General features: G+C 42.1%; 1 protein-coding gene and 1 long non-coding RNA gene across 2 annotated transcripts in view; one reads left to right on the top strand and one right to left on the bottom strand.

The window, feature by feature from the left end:
• The window catches only part of LOC145423319 (uncharacterized), a 412017-nt gene that overhangs the window by 166619 nt on the left and 224969 nt on the right, over positions 1–20429 (bottom strand). The window lies entirely within an intron of this gene.
• Positions 319–20047, top strand: LOC113013415 (suppressor of tumorigenicity 14 protein-like). The gene is made up of 19 exons (XM_026154295.2): positions 319–691; positions 3526–3673; positions 5956–6086; positions 6663–6733; positions 6982–7175; positions 8044–8079; positions 8231–8459; positions 8909–9045; positions 9734–9831; positions 10458–10558; positions 12646–12779; positions 12864–12968; positions 13092–13199; positions 13950–14063; positions 14203–14328; positions 14412–14583; positions 15586–15857; positions 16574–16710; positions 17457–20047. Exons 1-19 carry the CDS (start codon positions 650–652, stop codon positions 17616–17618), a joined length of 2517 nt encoding a protein of 838 aa, XP_026010080.1. The 5' UTR covers positions 319–649; the 3' UTR covers positions 17619–20047.

Genomic DNA, 20429 nt, shown 5'->3' with positions numbered 1-20429 from the left:
ATAAATAAGGTACACTGTACACACTGTATAAAAGATAAGATAAGATAAACCTTTATTAGTCCCACAACTGTGAAATGTGCTTGGTCACGGCAGAAAGCGGACGGCACAAAGTTAAGAGCAGCATAAAATAACAAAAACAATAGAATAGAATAAAATAAAATAAATACTATGTCAAAACTGCAATGAAGCCAGATACGAGGTGCATACGCTGATGAGTTTAGCCGCGGCTGATGGGAAGTCTGCAGATGAAGTAACAGGTGTGTGCTCCACCCGCAGCACACAGTCTCCTCCTCTCTGGCCCCCCCATTGATCTCCGCCCTGCCCTGTTTCCTCATTCTCGCTGTAGAACCCGCTCTGACACCGACCCAGAAACACCACCGACTCTGGCCAGGCTACAGCATCTTTAACTAACCTGTCAGAAAAAGACAAAAATCCAAAGAAGAAGAAGAAGAAGAAGAAGAAGAAGACAGCTGTTTACGTTTCTGCTCAGCTGGGAAGAGAGAGCGAGAGAGAGAGGGAGAGAGAGAGAGACACCTGCCGCTGCTCACCTGTCGCCGCCATGACCGCGCTGCGATTTTAGTGTTGGACAAAAATCGATAAGCGACAAAAGAGGGAAAAAACGAAAGAAAAGAAAAAGTCAAAGGGACTAATGGATTCCCTGGATTCAGGACAAAAGTTCCGTCCCAGACGGGTAAGTCCAACACCTGTTATGGTAACCTCTCAGTGACGTCACACCAGGAACAGGTTTTAAAAAACATAAATATGATTGATTTATATTGGAATTATGAACGTACTGATATGCACAATGTGCAGAAGGATTTCTGGATTAGCTTTACAACATAGGCTGAACCGGTTCCCACGTCACACTGCGGGTTTTATTAGTTTAAGTGCGATCTGTTCGAGTAATGTGAGCACTGGTTTCTGTTGAACTCCACTGAAACCTGGCGCGCCTCTGGCATTGAACCTGCATATTTTCACTCTTTGAGGGTGGATTTTGGTTTTATTGATTAGTTGTTTAAATGACAGAACGGCGCCTGGTTCAGTTTTAATAATCAAAGAGCTGGAAACGACATCAGCGTTTGTTCTTTTCTGATTTCTGGTGTTTTATATGATAATGAGCTGATTAACATTTTCTGATCAAACATTTAACTTGAGAAACCGACATGGAGATGGATTGAAGCAATCAATCTCAAATTTCCACCCCAAAAGCAGTTATGTTCCAGTGCCTGATTAATGTGGCAACATTATACAGTTTCACTGTAAATGTGTTTGTATGTTTGTTAATGTGAAACCAGAAGTAGACTAAACACTGCTCAGGCATCGAAAGAATGTAGATGGTTTCACCTCCTCCACACCTGTCAGTAAATAATCTGTGGACACAGTTGAAGGTCCCCTGTGATCAGTGACCTGGGCACAAACAACCCCACTGTTAGGCACCCGGTCCAGGGTGTGCACCGTCAGGGTGTGCAACCTTACAACTCTTATCTCACCACCAGTGTTTCTGCAGGTGTGTGGACGTCAGTGGAGTGATTAGTATTTGGACTAGATTGGTTATTTCTTGCCCTTTGCCAGTTGTAACATTAAAAAAATAAGGCTCACAAAGTATTTTCCCCCATGAAAGTAGTAACTAATTAGTAAAGTAATACTGACCTTAACCTCTTTACCAAATGGCTTCAAAAATCCAGAATAGAGCTGGAGCTCATTCAAGAACCTGGTAGAAAAGCTGCGCAAAACTATACTGATATCAATTCTATCTTCTGAAGACAAACAGTGTTTGTTTGGTCAGTCATTCTGGATCTTCTATGTAAGCGTGTAATATCTAGTTTATTAAAGAGATTAATGTTAATCACACATTGTGGTTAGATGTGCACATTATGTCAGGGTTTGTGGAAGGGTTAGTTCACAGTTGCTAGTTGTATAGTTGCTTCACACAATTTTGCCTTTGAGACAAATGATTTTTTGGATTGTTTGAAGGGAGAGCATTTATGTCACACCCTATAATGAGGCACCAACCAGCTCTTTAAAGCACTGCATTAGAGATCTAATGGTGTGTCCAGGATACAACATGCTGGCATTTCATAACAGTCATAGAGACATTCCTGTGCAGCAACACCCTGCTTGACACAGCTGAACAGGTTTACAGTGCATTGGAAAACACACTGTGTCCTCATTTGCTGCCTTTACAGTCATAAGTACAACTAAAAACTGAAGGCAACACCTTTTCACAAATTTATCATCAACTTTGAACTAAAGTATCAGGTTGGGGCGATGTCCCTGGTGCTTACAGTCTGCTGTGCTCACTGTATATTCTGACTCCACTTTGTTGTAGCACTAGTTAATAGTTCTAGATGTTTTCTCCCATTCACACTGCTGGATCATTTTATTTTCAAAATGTCAGCAGTGACATGAGGGGAGGAAAAAGTTAATGTATGCATATTTGCTTAAGACTGATGGGAAGGAATGGAGGTACATATGCAAGTGCTGCCTCAAGTTTCTCTTTTTTGTAGTTTTGTGTAAAATGTGCATCAAACATGTTTGTTGAACAAAACAGGCAGTTTTGAAAAGTAATCTGAAAAGCTGTGGCTGTACAAACACAAAACCTGTGAAAAAAAAAAAAAACAAGTTGACAGAAGTCAAATTTACATGAGATGAACTTGGATGAACTTATGTATCTGTCACTAACCTGCAAACAGGAAGCACAGTTGAACCAGGTGCCAAAATACTAAGTCAGTCGCCACAGACTCCCGTATTAAAGAGCACAACTATACAACAGAAATAAACACGTTTACATCTGTTATACAAAATCTGGTTTACCCTGTGGGGCTAGTTTTCTAGTTGTCATAATAGCTGTTTTTATAACTCCTCTTTTTGTTAACTTTAATACTTGAAATTAGGGATCAGATGGAGCACTCCATTTTGCTTGGTGCCTTTTACTGACTATTGTTAATGGACCAGTCAAGGGTGTAAGAGCTGGGATGGGCTCCAGCTGCCCGGAATAAGGATGAGCAAAAGAAGATGGCTGGATTCTCAGTCAGGCTGTGACATGGATATAATAACTTACTCAGGTCACTATGTTTCCCATTAAGTTAGGAGTCCACTCTGTGGTCCAATTTGGACATTTTAATCCTTAAAAACTGCAAACTGCTGGTTCAGGCTTCAAATCTCACAGTGAGTCTTCTACATTTTTATATAGAGTCTGTAGTGAATACAAACATGCTGAACAGCAGCATCTTCAAAAAGCTGGGGGACTGTTGAATTTAGACCGAGCGCTGTGCTGCTGTCACTGGAAAACACCATCCAATACTGCAGTCGAGTAAATAGCCCACAGTCTGCTGTCTACTAACCTGCTATTCCTACCTGATAACGTTGCACGCCAGACTGTGTAAAAACACACACACAAAAAAACAAAGATAAAAAACAAACTTTGGCCTTGAACAAAACAAAAATGTTGAGGCCACTTTGAGATTTTGTACAGTCCTGAACCAATTGATAAACTTTGTCTTCTCCAACTATCTCTGTATGCAGGACAATGACGTTGAGGAAGCATTTCTGCAGGCTCCAGATCCCAAGGACGTGGAGAAGAAGTCATGCAACAAGAAGGGGGCAGGGATAGGAGTCGCCTTGGTGATTGGTGTTCTGGCTGTGATTGCATTGCTGGTCGGGCTGTTTTGCCGTAAGCTGACTTCATCAAACTACATTCAGCTAACCTGATGCTGGGGGTTGGATTTGAAAATACATATCTGAGCGCCTTGATGTCAGACAGGATATAAGATAAGAGAGAGAAGATAAGATAGAACTTTATTAATCCCTCGGGTGGGTTCCTCTGGGAAATTCAACTTCCAAAAAAAAGCACAGCAACGACCGAAGTTACAGTTACAGAATTGTTATATATATATATATATATATATATATATATATATATATATACACACACACACACATATATAAATACAGAGACAAATATAAATAAAATATACAAAGGGGATAAATAGAATAAATAGGAATAAAAAATAAAAATACAAGTGAATTGCACATTTCAAGTATTGAGTCTATTGCACTGTTGACTATTTACAAAAGTATTGCACAAGGTATTGCACAGTGAGGTGAAGAGGCACTACAGCTTAGTTGTTCCCTCCTTTGTCCTCCTGTTTCCCCTCCCTCTCCCCTCCAGAGAGGAGTTAAACAGTTTGATGGCGTGTGGGACAAAGGAGTTTTTAAGTCTGTTAGTTCTTGTCTTGGGGAGAAGCAACCTGTCACTGAACAGACTCTTCTGGTTGTTAATGGCCGTGTGCAGAGGATGCCCAGCATTGTTCATAATGTCCATCAGTTTCTTTAATGTCCTTTTCTCTGCCACTGTCACCAGAGTGTCCAGCTTCATGCCGACCACAGAGCCAGCCTTCCTGATCAGTTTCTCCAGCCTGGATGAGTCCCTCTTTGCTGTGCTGCTCCCCCAGCACACCACAGCATAGAAAAGTACTCCAGCAACCACCGACTGGTAAAACATCCTCAGGAGCTTCCTGCAGATGTTAAAAGACCTCAGCCTCCTGAGGAAGTACAGTCGGCTTTGGGCTTTTTTATACAGGTGCTCTGTGTTGCATGACCAGTCCAGTTTATTGTCCACCCACAGCCCGAGGTACTTGTACTTGTTGACCACCTCCACCTCCTCCCCCTCTATCTGAACCGGCAGTGGACCTTCTCTGGACCTCCCGAAGTCCACAACCAGTTCCTTAGTCTTTGAGGTGTTGAGTTGCAGGTGGTTTGTGTGACTCCATGCGACAAAGTTCCTCACCAGACTTCTGTACTCCTCTTCCTGATCATCCCAGATACACCCCATGATGGCCGTGTCATCTGCAAACTTCTGAATATGGCATAATTCAGAGTTGTAGCAGAAGTCAGAGGTGTACAGGGTGAAGAGAAGAGGGGACAGCACAGTTCCCTGTGGTGCTCCTGTGCTGCTGACCACAGTGTCAGACGTGATGTCCTTCAGCCTGACGTACTGTGGTCTGTCGGTGAGGTAGTCGGAGATCCAGGCCACCAGGCAGGGGTCCACCTCCATCCTGTTCAGTTTTTCCTGAAGCATACAGGGCCGGATGGTATTAAAGGCACTGGAAAAGTCAAGAAACAGTATCCTGACCGTGCCTTTTCCCCCATCCAGGTGTGAGTGGGCTCTGTGTAGGAGGTACAGGATGGCATCCTCCACTGCGACACCCGCCTTGTATGCAAACTGTAGTGGGTCCTGGGCATGTTGTACCTGTGGTCGGAGGAAGTTGAGGAAGAGCCGCTCTAGAGTCTTCATAAGATGTGACGTCAGTGCCACCGGTCGGAAGTCATTCAGCTCATTGGGCCGGTTCTTTTTGGGGACCGGGACGATGCAGGATGTCTTCCATAGGGCGGGCACTCTCCCCAGTCGCAGACTGAGGTTGAAGACTCGTTGTAGCGGCTCCCCAAGTTCAGCAGCACACGCCTTAAGCATCCTAGGACACACCTTGTCTGGCAGGTGTAAGGTCTAATTGAAACAGAGCAGCTACCTGGACTGGATTATCTCATTAATAGTGTTACGTCCTCGCTGCGTATGACTCTGGATACTATGGCTCCTATGAAAACAAAAGCTTCAAATTCAGAATAATTGACTCCCTGATATAAATCTCAATTACACAGCTTGATGCAGATAATGGAGAGGAAATGGTGTCTCGCTAATTTAGAAGATCTTCATTTATTGGAAAGAAGAGTTTGTCACTATAAAAATACCCTCGGCAAAGCCAGGACGTCTCACTAATGAGTGAAGAAACTACCCCAGCTTTCCTCTCACGACTGTAGCAGTGTTATTTGTCCTGTAAGAGAGAGAGGTCCAGTCCACAAGGGAAACTCACCCATAAAATTGTTATAACAATTATATACAGTTGTGATCAGAATGTTGTGTATAAAGATATTGGAAACATCTCTGTGTGTCTTCAGAGCCCCAGCATGTGAAAATGAAGAGAATTTATATCGGCTCCATGGAAATCAACAACAAGCAATTCCTGCCACAGTATGAGGAGCCTGGCAGTTCTGAGTTCACTAACCTGGCTGCTCAGGTCTGCAAACAGGTGAGACCTGACAGTTCCAAAGCATCATGGGAATTTTCCATATATGCGGTGTTATACATTCATCATGAGACCTTCAGGTTTGCTCTGTGATAGAAATAAATATTTAGAAGACATACAAGAACGATCTGAAATATAGATGCATGTATAGTGGTGTGTGTGTGTGTGTGTGTGTGTGTGTGTGTGTGTGTGTGTGTGTGTGTGTGTGTGTGTGTGTAATTGGTATCTTGGAGTGCAGCTGTCTTCATTCACCAGCATCCATTACACCCTCAACTTGGAAACACAAATTTCTAACATAGAACCCTCCAACAACTATCAGCACTATCAGTAGGCAGAGGTGATAGCACTCCTACACTTCCAGTGAGACTAATCTTTTCAGGCCTTTTAATAGGACCTACTTCCCCAAAATCCATTACAGCACACTCTGCGTCACTACATGATTGTGTGCTGCGAGTCTGAGTTGTAACCTTGATGTTACTTCTAACCACTTCTGCTCTGTGTCTTCCTCTGTCACGTGTTTCTCTATTTGTTGAGGCCATAAAGGTAATAGGTGCCATAATGTGACCTTTTTCTCTTCAGCTCAAACTGATGTACTCCAAAAACTCATTGCTGGACAGATACTTCAACCATTCGTCCGTTCAGGCCTTCAGGTACTGTGAAAGAGACAGCGTGTACCAGCCAGCCACAACAATATCACCAGTGACGGGAAAAGTGAATATCAATGAAGATCTTTTAAGGGGTCAGAAATAAAGGCAATAAGTGCAGTCCACGCTCTGATAGTTCAGAGAGCAAATGGACCTACACAGTACTAATCTGATTGTTGTATTGAGGCGGCTGATTGCTTCTCTGTTGCACTGAATGAAGCCTGTACAAATCCTCTGTGTGTCCTGTTGTGCAGTGAGGGCGACAGAGGGTCGAACACCATTGTGGCTTATTACGAATCAGAGTTTGATGTCCCCCCACCCCAGCAAGCCTCGCTGGATGAAGCCATCGACTCTATGCAGCCTCCAGCAGGAAGTCAGGAGGGCGGAAAAGGACGATTCCTGCTGAAACCCACAGACGCCCTGAGTGTCAACGACATCGTGACACAAGGTTTGACGGCTCACAGATTAGTTTTCTACAAGGTTGTTCATCCAAAACAATTTTCAAGCTTTTTTTTTTACATCAAATTATTATTAGCTTTGTATTCACTATGGGCACTTAACCACCAGCTGTTCTCCATATGTCTGTTCTTCATCTGCCTGCACTGAAAAGTAAAATCTACGCTCTGATATGACCCTTTAAACCTGGAGCACTGTGCTGTCTTTGACAACTCTTGGAAAAATTAGTTAATTAATTTAAAAAAAAATTTATTAAATTAATTTAAAAAGTATATTTAACTTACATGCAGACATTTTAACGATGAATGGTTCTTCTTCTAATGGTTAATGGATTCTTTAACTCAGCTCTTATCTTTTCTTATGGGGAAACATCTTCTAGAAGCTTCTTTGTCTCATACAAACATGATGCTGGACACTGTTAAAGACTGAGGAGCGAATAGATTCCTAAAGTGGTGAAACTGCATAAACCCTTGGAGGATATATAGTTATATGTAGTAAGAGTCATAGTCCTGGTGTATATGTATAATCATAACTATAACATTTGGTGACAGACAGGAGCTTACTTGTGTCTCACTGCGATTCACAAATGATCAAAAAACTGCAGCACTGCTGCTTGTACAGCAAAACTAAGCAGTAAGCTTTTGTTTCCAATGACGACAGTGAGACATCAAGACGTCCCGCTACGATACGTCTGTTCTCAAATATTGACGCTACATCTGCTCTGAATTCTTCCTCCAAGGTTTTGTTAAAAACATCGAGTAAAGTTTAATCAAAAACGCAAAAATGATTATTGTTGTTTTAATTAGTAACGAGGAACTGATATATGTGGTTTACTAACACATTTATCTTTGTGTTTACAGCTATAGATCCACGCTTGACCAAAACCAAGCTTTCAGGTATAAACCAGTTTCGTGGTGGGAACTTCTTTTTTTTCTGTAATTCTCTATGTAAAGTTTGACTTGTTAAAATGTTCCAAAAAAATTAAAGTTGCTTGTTTCACAACTGGTATACTTCATCCAAAACATGTTCTTCTCGTCATATTTTCAGAGAGGAAAAGCATCGACATCCACATCGAAAACTCCGGGCACGTTGAGTCTCCGGGATTTCCAAACTCTCCGTACCCTTCAAACGCCTACCTGCAGTGGAAGTTTCGGGCAGACCCGCAACACCGAATCCAGCTCGACTTTGATGACTTGATCCTGGAGGACGACTGTCAGCGAGACTTCATCAAAATCTACGACTCGCTCGTCCCCATAGAGAAACGCGCTATGACAGAGTGAGACGAACGATCTCTTCCTAGAATTTAAAGTGTCAGCTATCTCAGAGAAAACAAGACAAAACAGGCTGATATTCTTATTCTGTGTTTTAATAGCTGCTCATTTTTAACACAAAGGGATGTTCAGACTAAAGTAACCGGGTTCCTGAATATTGTTTACCCTGAAACACTGGCTCAGGTTAAAAAATTGGCAGAGACTATGGAACGAATGTAAAGATATGGAGATATATATTTAGTTGTTTCAGAGTGACCATAATTGGACAGGATACGGAATGAGGAAATCAGAGGGACATGTCAGGCATACGCAGAGGAGGGAGAGGGCATGCCTCGTACAACACCAGTTTGTGTTGGGGAAAAGGCATTAAAACGTTTTTGTGCCGACACATGCGTTATGCACCCGGCCCCAGGAGCACTAAAGGTTTCTTTCTGTCTCTCCCTTGTCCGCTCAGACAGTGTGGATACCCTCACCAGCCGCTGTCCTTCATCTCCTCTGGAAACGTCATGCTGCTGATGCTGGTCACTAATGAGGAGAAAAACTTCCCCGGCTTCAGAGCAAACTACTCTCCGATTCCTCAGACTACACTAAGTAAATCAAACGTCTTCTGAACAGCTGTCAGCTCTTTGTGAAATATTTCCACAGGGCATGAAAGACTTGAAATGTGTGACTTAAATGTGTGTTGGGAAAAAATGCAGCAGCAGCAGAAATCTTAAGACTGCCTAATGTTTCCAGCCCAGAGATTACAGTAATAATTTTTCAATCAGTACATAATAATAATAGTAATTGTGTTAAAGGCGGCACGGTGGTTAGCACTGTTGCCTCACAGCAAGAAGGTCCTGAGTTCAATTCCACCATCAGGCCGGGGTCTTTCTGTGTGGAGTTTGCATGTTCTCCCCGTGTTTGCGTGGGTTCCCTCCGGGTACTCCGGCTTCCTCCCACCGTCCAAAGACATGCAGCTTGTGGGGATAGGTTAATTGGTTAATCCAAATTGTCACTAGGTGTGAATGTGCGAATGGTTGTCTGTCCCTATGTGTTAGCCCTGCGACAGACTGGCGACCTGTCCAGGGTGTACCCCGCCTCTCGCCCTATGACAGCTGGGATAGGCTCCAGCGCCCTCCGCGACCCTGAAAAGGATAAGCGGAAATGAATGGATGGATGGATGGATGTGTTAAAGGTCAGATCTAAAGGATGCTATCTCGGCATAAACTTTATTCATTCTGCAGCTAAAGTCTTTGTAGATGATCTAACATGTCAGTATGAACTGTGCGTCCCTCAGACTGTGGCGGCACGCTGACTGGAGAGAAAGGCTCCATCTCTTCACCGTTCTTCCCGTCCAACTACCCTCCTCGCACCACATGTGTGTGGAACATCGAGGTGAGCCTTCATTTTACTGAGGCTTCTGCACAGCATCCTATTTGTTCCTACGACCGCACTCCAGCAGACTCATGGTAACAGACACCTGAACAACCAGCAAAGACCAGCAAACTGCCAAAACACCTGTTTTTATAGAGGCGCTCACTCTGGATGATGCTCAATTACTCGAGTACTCACTCTCTTAATAGGAGTGTACTTATTTTTCTATGCACTCTTGCATTTTGGCTTAATTATTGTTTAATTAATAATTTGCAGGACATTTAGTGATTGTATGCAACTTTAAATTCTGCCTCCAGGTGCAAATGCTTCACTGCCAACCTGAACACAAACTGAATTTCATTCCCTCCACTGAAATGACACTTTTCAGTTAGCTGACCTAGAACCAAACGAACTTTTCTCTTACACTGACCAACTGAGTCTTTAGCAAAACAATATAATTATTATTTATAAAGATAAACCCCATAGATGATGATGATGACGACAATGACATTTTTCCATCATTGCTCATTTTAAATTTATTAAAAGCACAAATCAGAAAATCTATTTATTGGACTTATTTTTATTAGTTGATCATGTTTTAAATATTTTACACTCCTGTTTCATTTGTTTTTTACTTTGTTTTTCAGGTTGCAAACAACAAATTTCTGAAGGTTCTGTTCAATAAGTTCTCGCTGGGAAATAAAACTGAAGGTTGCGGCCATGACTATGTTGAGATCAATGGTGAAAGGTCAGTAACGAGCAGTGTTATGCCTTTTAAAGAAAGGTTATTCTTAGTATACAGTGCTGTTAAAAGGTCTTACATTACCACCAATGTCCTTATATTTAGCTTGAAGAACGGGAAATAGCTGAAGTGAAATACATGGAAATACAGTATATAGCTAGGTTCACACTGCAGGTCTTCATGCTCTATTCCGATTCTTTGATCAAATCTGATTTTTTGTCTGCTTCTTCACACTACAAATAAAATGTGACAGCAAACGCGCTCTAGTGTGAACCCTCAGAGAGCTCCGCATGCTCAAAAGAAGACGTCACACACAACGCGCTCTGTTTGGACCCAGACCAAAACAGCATTGTGTGACTGATGACCCTTAATATAAAGACTTGTTTCGGATTTTACGTTTCCCAATTTTGCTTTAAGTTATAAAGTTATTTTGTTATTTACATATGGCCTAATAATGATCATTATTGCTGTTTTAGAGGAGCGGTGCTTCACAGGATAGTTGCAGATTTCTGTCAGAATCTGCAGATTATATACAAAGAAAATGTTCGCATTTCTCCAACGTTGTCTTCGCAACAATTTCACTGGATGGCCAGGAAGCGTTCACGATGTTTTCTCAGGTGCTGATAATTGGTGTCTGTCTTGTGTCGGTGACGTAAAAGACGGATTTAATGCGACACCACCTCCACAGGACAAGACTCAGCAGTCCATCTGCATCTAAAGGTCAAAGGTCACTCTTTTGAGGATGCCAATGTCCACATTTTGGACAGAGAGGACAGATGGTTTGAAAGAGGAGTGAAAGAAGCCATCTATGTCCACTGTGAGCGACCATCTTTGAACAGAGGCGGGGTTTACGACACCAACTGTCTGCCATCTATAATCCAGTTTTGAGATCCCTCCCCAGACGCCTTAACGCCCACTCACATCCTGGGCCATCTGACCTCAGGAAATCACATGATAAGGTGGGGCCAGGTTTCACAATGAGCTCACCCGAAACTCTGGCTGATTGGGACCCACACTCGCTTTCACACCTTGGCTCAGGCGATTAGAGGATCATCAGGGGTCCTTTTGTCCCTCTGTGGGGGGAAACTCCCACTAGGTTTATATCTGGGACTCTCCACCATTTGACCTTAGAACTGAAGAAGCTTCTCGGATGAGAGGTGAAACGTCTTCAAGTAACTTAAAGAAGTCCAGACGCTTTTCTTTCCAAACTCCTTAGACAGATATGTATCGGATTCAGCACCACATACGAAAGTGACCCAGGTCGAATTTGAAAATCAGATTTGTGCCGTTCACGATGTCACACCATGATCGGGTATGGTCAAAAAAGTCGGATTTGACACGCTTTCGCCTGCAGTGTGAACGTAGCCTATGAGGCAAAAACCTGGAATGGCTACTTTTTATTCTTGGGCAAGTGTTTTTATCATTTCTTGAAGTCGTCTTCAGGAATAGTTCTCCAGGCTTCCTGAAGATCATTTCAGAGGTCTTTGGATACTTGCTGATTATTCTGATTTCTGTCCAAATGTTTACTGACTGTTGCAGTAATGTTGCTGCATGAGTTTGTTGCCTTGATGTTTGAATGGTTGATGAGTTAGTCATGATTAGTCACTTATGATTAATGAGTGGCTTAATAAACCAAAACATTTTGTCCCAATGGTCGGGTACAAGGACCGGACTGAGAATGACAGAAAAAGTAGATAAGTGTACTACTGTAAATGCTGTGTAGACAATCATACTGTCCAATACAATAATTACAGTTTTATAACTGTTTACAACTGTTTAACCATATGTATAACCTGTACATAGCTTGTACACTCACTACAGCTACAGCCGGTACATACTTAAAGTTATAGTATCTTCATAACATACCTTCATATGTGTAACATACCTATAATAGATCTATATCCTGTATTATATCTATATTATTGCAAAAGCCCTTTCTGGATGGATGCAAACTGCAATTTGTTGCCTCACACTTGTGACATGTGCAATGACAATAAAGTAGAATTCTGTGTGTGTGTGTGTGTGTGTGTGTGTGTGTGTGTGTGTGTAAAATATGTAACCTAGTTACATTGTTTTGTGTTTTTTTGTTATAGGCTGTGTGGCAGCGACTTGAAGAGCCCAGTGTTCACCATCAACAGCAACAAGATGACCATTACATTTAAGTCGGACTCCTCCTACGTTGATCAGGGCTTCACTGCTGAGTACGAGGCCTTCACCCCGAACAATCGTAAGGATACATGCTTAATTTAAGGACTGTAGCGTTCTCTGAAGCCGGCGAACAAATGAGGTAATATTATGTTTGTCCTATCAGCTTGTCCAGGAAGGTTCACGTGCAGCAACAACCTGTGCATCAATAACACTCTGCGGTGTGACGGCTGGGGCGACTGTGGAGATGACAGCGATGAGATCAACTGCAGTGAGTCCAAACCGTCAAACTTCTTTCTGTCTGAAAAGAATGAAATTAAAGGAGCACATCGAAAATGGTCTTTCACCTTTTCTGTCCCTAACAATGTTGGGTTCTCTTTGTGTGCCTCATTAGAGTGTGACGCGTCTCAGATACAGTGTAAAAATGGTCACTGTAAACCAAAATTTTGGATGTGTGATGGGGTGGACGACTGTGGAGACAACACGGACGAAGAAAACTGTGGTGAGTGCAGCGAAACAATAAACTGGAGCTATTTCAGCAGTTGATGTTTATTTTAAACATCGCTTAAAGTTTATTGCACTAAAAACTCAGGCAGTGTTGTCAGTGACAGAGGATATCCCAAATATGCTCTTGTTAGATAAGTAGGTCTGACTGCATTTGCACTAGCCCCACCTGCCTGCCAATCAAATCCTTTATATTTGGGAGGGGCAGCCAATCAGAAGAAACCTGAGGAGATTAAAAAAAGGAGAATAAACTGAGGGTCTGCATTAAAAAAATGTATAAAGACATTCAAGTTGAGGGAAATAATAAAAGCCAAAAAGATGTCTTTTTTCAATAAGTTCTGATACAAAGAATTAGTTGAAACTTCACCAAAGCAACAGGCAAATTTTATCACTTTTCTCCATACATTTTAAAGTAATATGTGCATAAACAGTACTGTAATAAAAACTGGACTATAAATGCAAGGTGGCAGATAATGCAAGAGGTTGTTCTGCCGGTATAGCCAGTTTTGTTGAGGAATGTAGGAAGCCCAGCAGGCAAATCAGACCAGAGGGTTGTGCAATCACATTTCCATAAGAATCTGTTGACATGCAGAGGCAGTGTATGTGGAAGAAAGGTGGAAGACTAGCCTGTGTTTGTCTTTGTTGAAACTGACTCCTTTAAAAGAGCTCTGGAATTAAAATAGCAACAGGTCAAATTAAACACTCGAGTGGAGGGTAGTAAATAAGTGATTTTTCTCTTGTTTTACAGAAACATGCAAAGGGCAGTTTTCCTGCAAAAATGGCCGCTGTATTGCAGAGAATTTGAAGTGCAATGGAAAAGATGACTGCGGTGATGCGTCTGATGAGTCCAAATGTGAAAAATGTAAGAAGTAAAGTTCAAATAAGAACTTCTGAAAATGTATGGTTTTCATGAAAATCTTTAATCAAACAGCATTTTGAGGTAAAGGATACCTGTGGGTCAGAGTTGCTCACTGATACTGCACGTGTCTCTCGTCTTTCAGCTTTGGTGCTGCAGACATGCTCAGAGTTCACCTTCCAATGCAAAAACAAACTCTGCATCAGTAAAATGAACCCAGAGTGTGATGGAGTGCAGGACTGTACCGACGACTCTGATGAGGATAACTGTGGTAAGTTAACCACACACTTGCCTACAGATGGTTGTGGTATGGAGTTTAGTGGCGGTAACGCCTGCACATATGTGTGCTTTCAGAGTGCGGGATAAGGCCGTACCGCAGCTCTCGCATCGTGGGAGGACAAGCATCTCGGGAGGGCGAGTGGCCCTGGCAGGTCAGCCTCCACTTCAAGGGAATGGGACATGTGTGTGGAGCCTCTGTGCTGAGCAACCGCTGGCTGCTGACCGCCGCCCACTGCGTTCAGGACAAGTAGGAGCTCCTCTATCTGAAATGACGGGGCTGAGTGTTTACTGATATGAAGTGTGATTAAAAAGTTCCAGAAACAGACCTCAGAAAAACCAAAAACCTTATTTAAATTTTGCCCATCTCTCTCTCCTGTTCTCACCACTTACACTGAGTGCTCTCTATTTTTAATGTGGACGTCAGACTTGTGCAGACATCAGCTTTTGTTTCAGACCAAAATTCTCTGTTAAGCATCACCGTTGATGAGAATTCAATCTCCAACTATAACAGAGACATTTTGTCCTTAGAGGCTGAATTCAGACTTTCAAAGTGTGAATATGTCATTACAAGTGAGCAGCAAGACCAGCGGCCTGTGGAGCACTCATCATCCGTGGCACTTTGTACTGTGAATCCCTGTTTAGATTGTGAACACTGTGTCAGAGATGAACTTTAGGTAGAAACGACTGGGACTGTGGTTGTGCCGTCATCTGTCAGCTTAGAGTGCACTGAAAACACGAGAGCCTTACTGATACTGAATCAATCTTTGCTCACCACCAGTGCTGTTCACCACATTTGAGTCACTGTGACTTTTTCACCGCTGTTGAAATAAAGGACACTCCTTCAACTAGATTGCATACACTTTGTAGAGGCATGGGTATAAGTGGGGGACATGTGTAGAGTGATCGAAAACTATGAGATGCACTCAACTGTTTCTTTGCAGTTCAGAACCCAATAACTTCATATATATCACAGAAGCATGATTACAGACCGGCTGTTTCAGTATCACTAACTACAAAATAATGTCTTTTCCTGTATATTATACATCCTGCTCATTTGATCTCTAACTACTCCTCCCAAAACCAGACACAAGTCACATCCTTTCTAATGGAGCTCTAGCTTTGAATTTTGTGTACCACAAATTTTACAGTTTTTTGTTTTTTTTAATGTACTTGTATGTGCTTTTTAATGTAAAATCAGACAAATGACATAAATGAACTGAAAGAATTCCTTGGCTGTTTTTTCATGTAGATTCTCTCAGGCTAACCAATGGGAGGCTCTTCTGGGTCTTCACGAGCAGAGTCAGACCAGCAAGTGGACCATGAAGCGGGGCGTGAAGCGGATCATCGTTCACCCGGGCTACGACCTTGAGACCTACGATAATGATATCACTCTCATGGAACTGGACAACAGCGTCACGCTCAACCAGAACATCTGGCCCATCTGCCTGCCCTCCCCCGCGCATGACTTCCCAGTAGGAGAAGAGGCTTGGATCACTGGCTGGGGAGCTACCAGGGAGGGAGGTGAGATGATGAGAATGACGAGAACACAGCTTGTCTGAAACGTCCGAATATCCCACACTGGAAGTGTTGTGGAAGTTTTTAAATGTGTCTGCAATGAAACATTCCCACAAACAAACTTAACTGATCCCACAGATGTGTCTGCCCAGCCAGCCAGTGGATTCAACACTAAGCATTGTTCTGAAAGACCTAATAGTAAAGATAACAATGTTCCTCAACATAAAATTCACCCTACCACAGCACTTCACTCTCAGACTGCTGGTTCAAATGTGCGATATTTACATGTAAAATGAGATGCACAGCCTTCATTTTTCAGGCCCTCTTCCACGGACCTTTCAGTTTGCAGACACACTCTCTGCTTTTAAGATTAGGCTTAAAACGTTCCCTTTAGACAAAACTTAAAGTTAGAGAGAGAGCCTAAACTCTCCCTCACTGCAATAGGACTGCTGGGAGCTTCTCAAGTTGCCCTGTGTTTATACACCACTTTACATTTTACAGGTATAAGAGTATTTTTGTACCCTAAAAACTGTTAGCCGAAAATTTAACATGGCACGGTGCACAGTGTGTCCGTTAAAATGTTTTTGGGTAACTGGATAAGATGAATAAAAGAGGTGACTGATCTAAAAAACAAAAAAATAAACAACAAACTTTAAGCATCTGAAAGTCAGATCATGACAAAGAACCAGAGCGCTGTTAGAAGTAATTTTGCTGTCTATCAGGTTCCGGGGCGGCTGTACTGCAGAAGGCAGCAGTCCGGATCATCAACAGCACAGTGTGCAAGAGTCTCCTGACAGACCCGGTGACCGACAACATGCTGTGTGCTGGAGTCCTCAAAGGAGGCGTGGACGCCTGCCAGGTACAAACTCGAATGCTTGTAATAGACAGATGTTTTATTTAAAACAAATAAACTACATTTCTGTGTTTGTCACACTTTAATGTTTCAGATCAAACGAATTTGAATATTAGACAAGATAACACACAAAATGCAGTCTGTAAATAAAGGTGTTAATTATTAAGGGGAAAATCCAAACCTGCATGGCCCTGTGTGAAACAGTGAACCTAGTAACTGGTTGGGCCACCCATGGCAGCAGCAGCTGTAATCAAGCATTTGCAATTAATGGCAATCAAAGTAATTTACAGCGCTGTGGAGGAAACCTGGCTCTCTTATCTTTGCAGAATTGGGGTAATTCAGCTACACTGGAGGGTTTTCAAGTAGGAAATGCCTTTCTAAGGTCACGCCACAGCATGTCAGTCAGATTCATGTCAGGACTTTGACTACTCCACTCCACAGTCTTCACTTTGTTTGTCTTAAGACATTCAGAGGTGGACTTGCTGGTTTATCTTGGATCATTGTCCTGCAAAACCCAAAAGTACTGGTATAATGTTCCTTTTCTGAAATGCTGTTACTTTAACGCCAGATGTTATGGGACACAAAAAGTTCAGTTTATGTCTCATCAGTCCACAGAGTGTTTTTCCAAAAGTCCCAAAAAAGGGGATCATGTCGGTTATCGGGGATCGGTTAATATGTCCTTTTTTAATGCTTATTGGGACTCACAGAAAACCTTCAAGCTGAAAATAATCTCTCTCCTCTCTGATTCTCAGGGTGACTCTGGTGGACCCCTGTCTTTCACCAGCACCAAGGGGCGGGTCTTCCTGGCTGGTGTGACGAGCTGGGGCGAAGGCTGCGCTCGCAAGAACAAACCTGGCATCTATACCCAAGTTACCAAATATCGCAACTGGATAAAAGAAAATAGTGGAGTGTAGGAACAGGAACGTGCACAGGTTCTCTGGATTACGGGTGTTTCTCTTGGATTCACTGTGGAATGCGCAGCACCAAAACGGCTCTGCATGTATTTTCTCTGCAGCACATGCACAAAACTTTGCAACATCCAACATAAACTGTCTTGTTGAGAATTGCGAGTTCCTATCAGGACTTTACCCTTACATCAGAACATATCCATTCTCATCCACTGCCTGTTTTTATATGAACTGCCTTGTTGTTTCCAGAGTGTAAAAGCTGCACTTTCACCATGTTATTTTTGTAAGGATATTAATCACCCATCAGGTCTGCTCTTCTGTGCCCTGCTAATTTGCACTGCTTTTGGTAAATTGTGGTGGAAGTTTGTGATGCATCCTGGTCCCACATATGTTCTTTGTGAAGGTGAGCTGGCTTGTAAAAAATGGTGCTTGAAATATTCTCGGGGCTTAATAGGATATTCATAATGGAATATTGTGAATATTCATTGCTTACTTACATTCAAATTGCAAATATCTTCAAGGCTCAGGATTTCTATTTTAATTATAACAGAATTACAAATTTAACTGATTTAGTTGAACAGGATAAAGGCTTGAAGGTAAGGCCAAATCAGAAATATGATCTCATAATAAAAGGTTTACTTTGGGGGCTCAGGGTTTTTTGTCATTAGCTAACCCAGTTCTTCAAATTCATCTAGAAGTCTAATTTATTTATTAGGGAGAAAAAGTTCTCTGTTAATGTTAATTAACTTTTAAATTAACATTTGAAGTAAATATAATGAGAGGTGGCACTGGAATAGAATAGAATAGAATAGAATAGAATAGCACTTTACTGTACTGTACATATATAACAAAATTATAGGTGCTCAATGCCAACTGTGCAGTTTAGAGCACTGTGCCGCTACATACGTCCGAATGCTTCGACATCTTGAACATAAAGAGGTTCTTCTACAGGTGGAGTTTATATTGCAGCTACACAACATTTAATTGAGGAATAAATTTAAAAATGTTCCAAATAAGCAGTAAAATGCTGTACGTTTGGAATTCAGATGAAAACTTGAAAGATAAAACACAGCAAAAATAAATGCATTCAAAATTTTGAATGAGGGGATAAAAACTTTCATCTAAAAACTTTGATCTAAACAAAATGCTACATCCAGAGTCAGCTTTCTGGGAACTCTGATGTATTTGTGTATCAGAGGTGAGCTTTAACAGAAAAGGAGCTGACAGAACAAAACCTCCAAAATTCTCATTTTAAATGTTGTTTTTCTCTAGATTAGAGCAGTTAGTAATGTGAGATAGTAGAAGTTACCTTTAAAAACCTTTGTACTTGTCATTTTTGGGGGCATTTTATAAGTTTGTGTTGTTTTTTAAGGTTGTTAAAAATTAAAGCCTTTGTTGTCTTTCTTTAAGCAGCACTTCCCTAAAGAAGCTGATTTTGCCACAGTCTTATCTTTTGTATTTACACTCTTTGCTGTGACGTGTCTTTTGCTGGCTGTATTTATATATGCAGCGTATATATACACATCTCAGTATAACAATAATAGTAATAACAATAACAATGATGATAGTAAAGAATATCACTTAGCAGCATTACTCCACAATGTAAATGCTCAGATGTGCCCACTCCAGATCGGGGATGAGTTCCTGCCCCAAGTGCAGGAGTTCAAGTATGTCGGGGTTTGTTCGCAAGTGATGGGAGAAGGGAGCCGGAGGTCGACAGATGGATTGGTGCTGCAGCCACAGTGATGCAGACGCTGCACCGGTCCGTCGTGGTGAAAAGAGAGCTGAGCGTAAAAGCGAAGCTCTCAATTTACCGGTCGATCTACGTTCCTCACCTATGGTCACGAGCTGTGGGTAGTGACCGAAAGGACGAGATCGCGGATACAAACGGTGGAAATGAGCTTCCTCCGAAGGGTGGCTGGCCTCTCCCTTAGAGATAGGGAGAGAAGTTCCTCCACATCAAAAGGAGCCAGCTGAGGTGGTTCAGGCATCTGACAAGGACGCCTCCTGGCCGCCTCCTGGAGGTGTTCGAGCATGTCCCACTGAGAGGAGGCCCCAGGGCGGACCCACGACATGCTGGAGAGATTATATCTCTCGGCTGGCCTGGGAACGCCTTGGTATTTCCCTGGATAAGCTGGAGGAGGTGGCTGGGGAGAGGGAGGTCTGGGCTTCTCTGATTGGGCTGCTGCCCCCGCGACCCGGGCCCGGATAAGCGGAAGAAGATGGATGGATGGATGTTTTATAAAGAACAGAGAAAAAATGTGGTTGGTCTTGTTTTGTCAGCCTAAAAATTTGTTTTTCTTTTGAAGAATAATGTTTTTTCTTTCTTTTTCAATTTTAAGCTGTAATAAACTCACATGGGGATTGTTCATGTCAGTGTTTACTTTTAGGAAACAGCTGCCAATAATCATGCAATAAAAACTTTAATGAACATATATATTTATACTATGTGGCTCTTTTGTTTTTCTTTATAGTTAAATATAATATGAATTTAAAGCTACACCACACCCACTGTTGTTAAGCAAATTAATACGCTCACCTTATTTCCATGCACAGTTCCAAACCATATCAACTTAAATGTTTACTGGAATTTAATGGACATATAAGCCAAATTCAGCTGGTAGTTATAAGCTGCTGACATCTACTAAAGTATCCAAGAGTACAAGGTGAGAAGTCGTCCACTAAATGGAAAACTGGAGAAAACTCCCTGACAAATATAAACCGGCTGAAGGCTCAGGATTAAAGATTTTAAGCATGCTGAGGCGATTGCGGTTGGGGTTTTGTGCTATATGAATAAAATTGAAGTGAATAGAATAG

The sequence above is a fragment of the Astatotilapia calliptera genome, chromosome 20 (assembly GCF_964374335.1).
Source record: "Astatotilapia calliptera chromosome 20, fAstCal68.1, whole genome shotgun sequence".
Taxonomy (NCBI): Eukaryota; Metazoa; Chordata; class Actinopteri; order Cichliformes; family Cichlidae; genus Astatotilapia; species Astatotilapia calliptera.
This window is presented reverse-complemented; position numbering and strand designations above follow the sequence as displayed.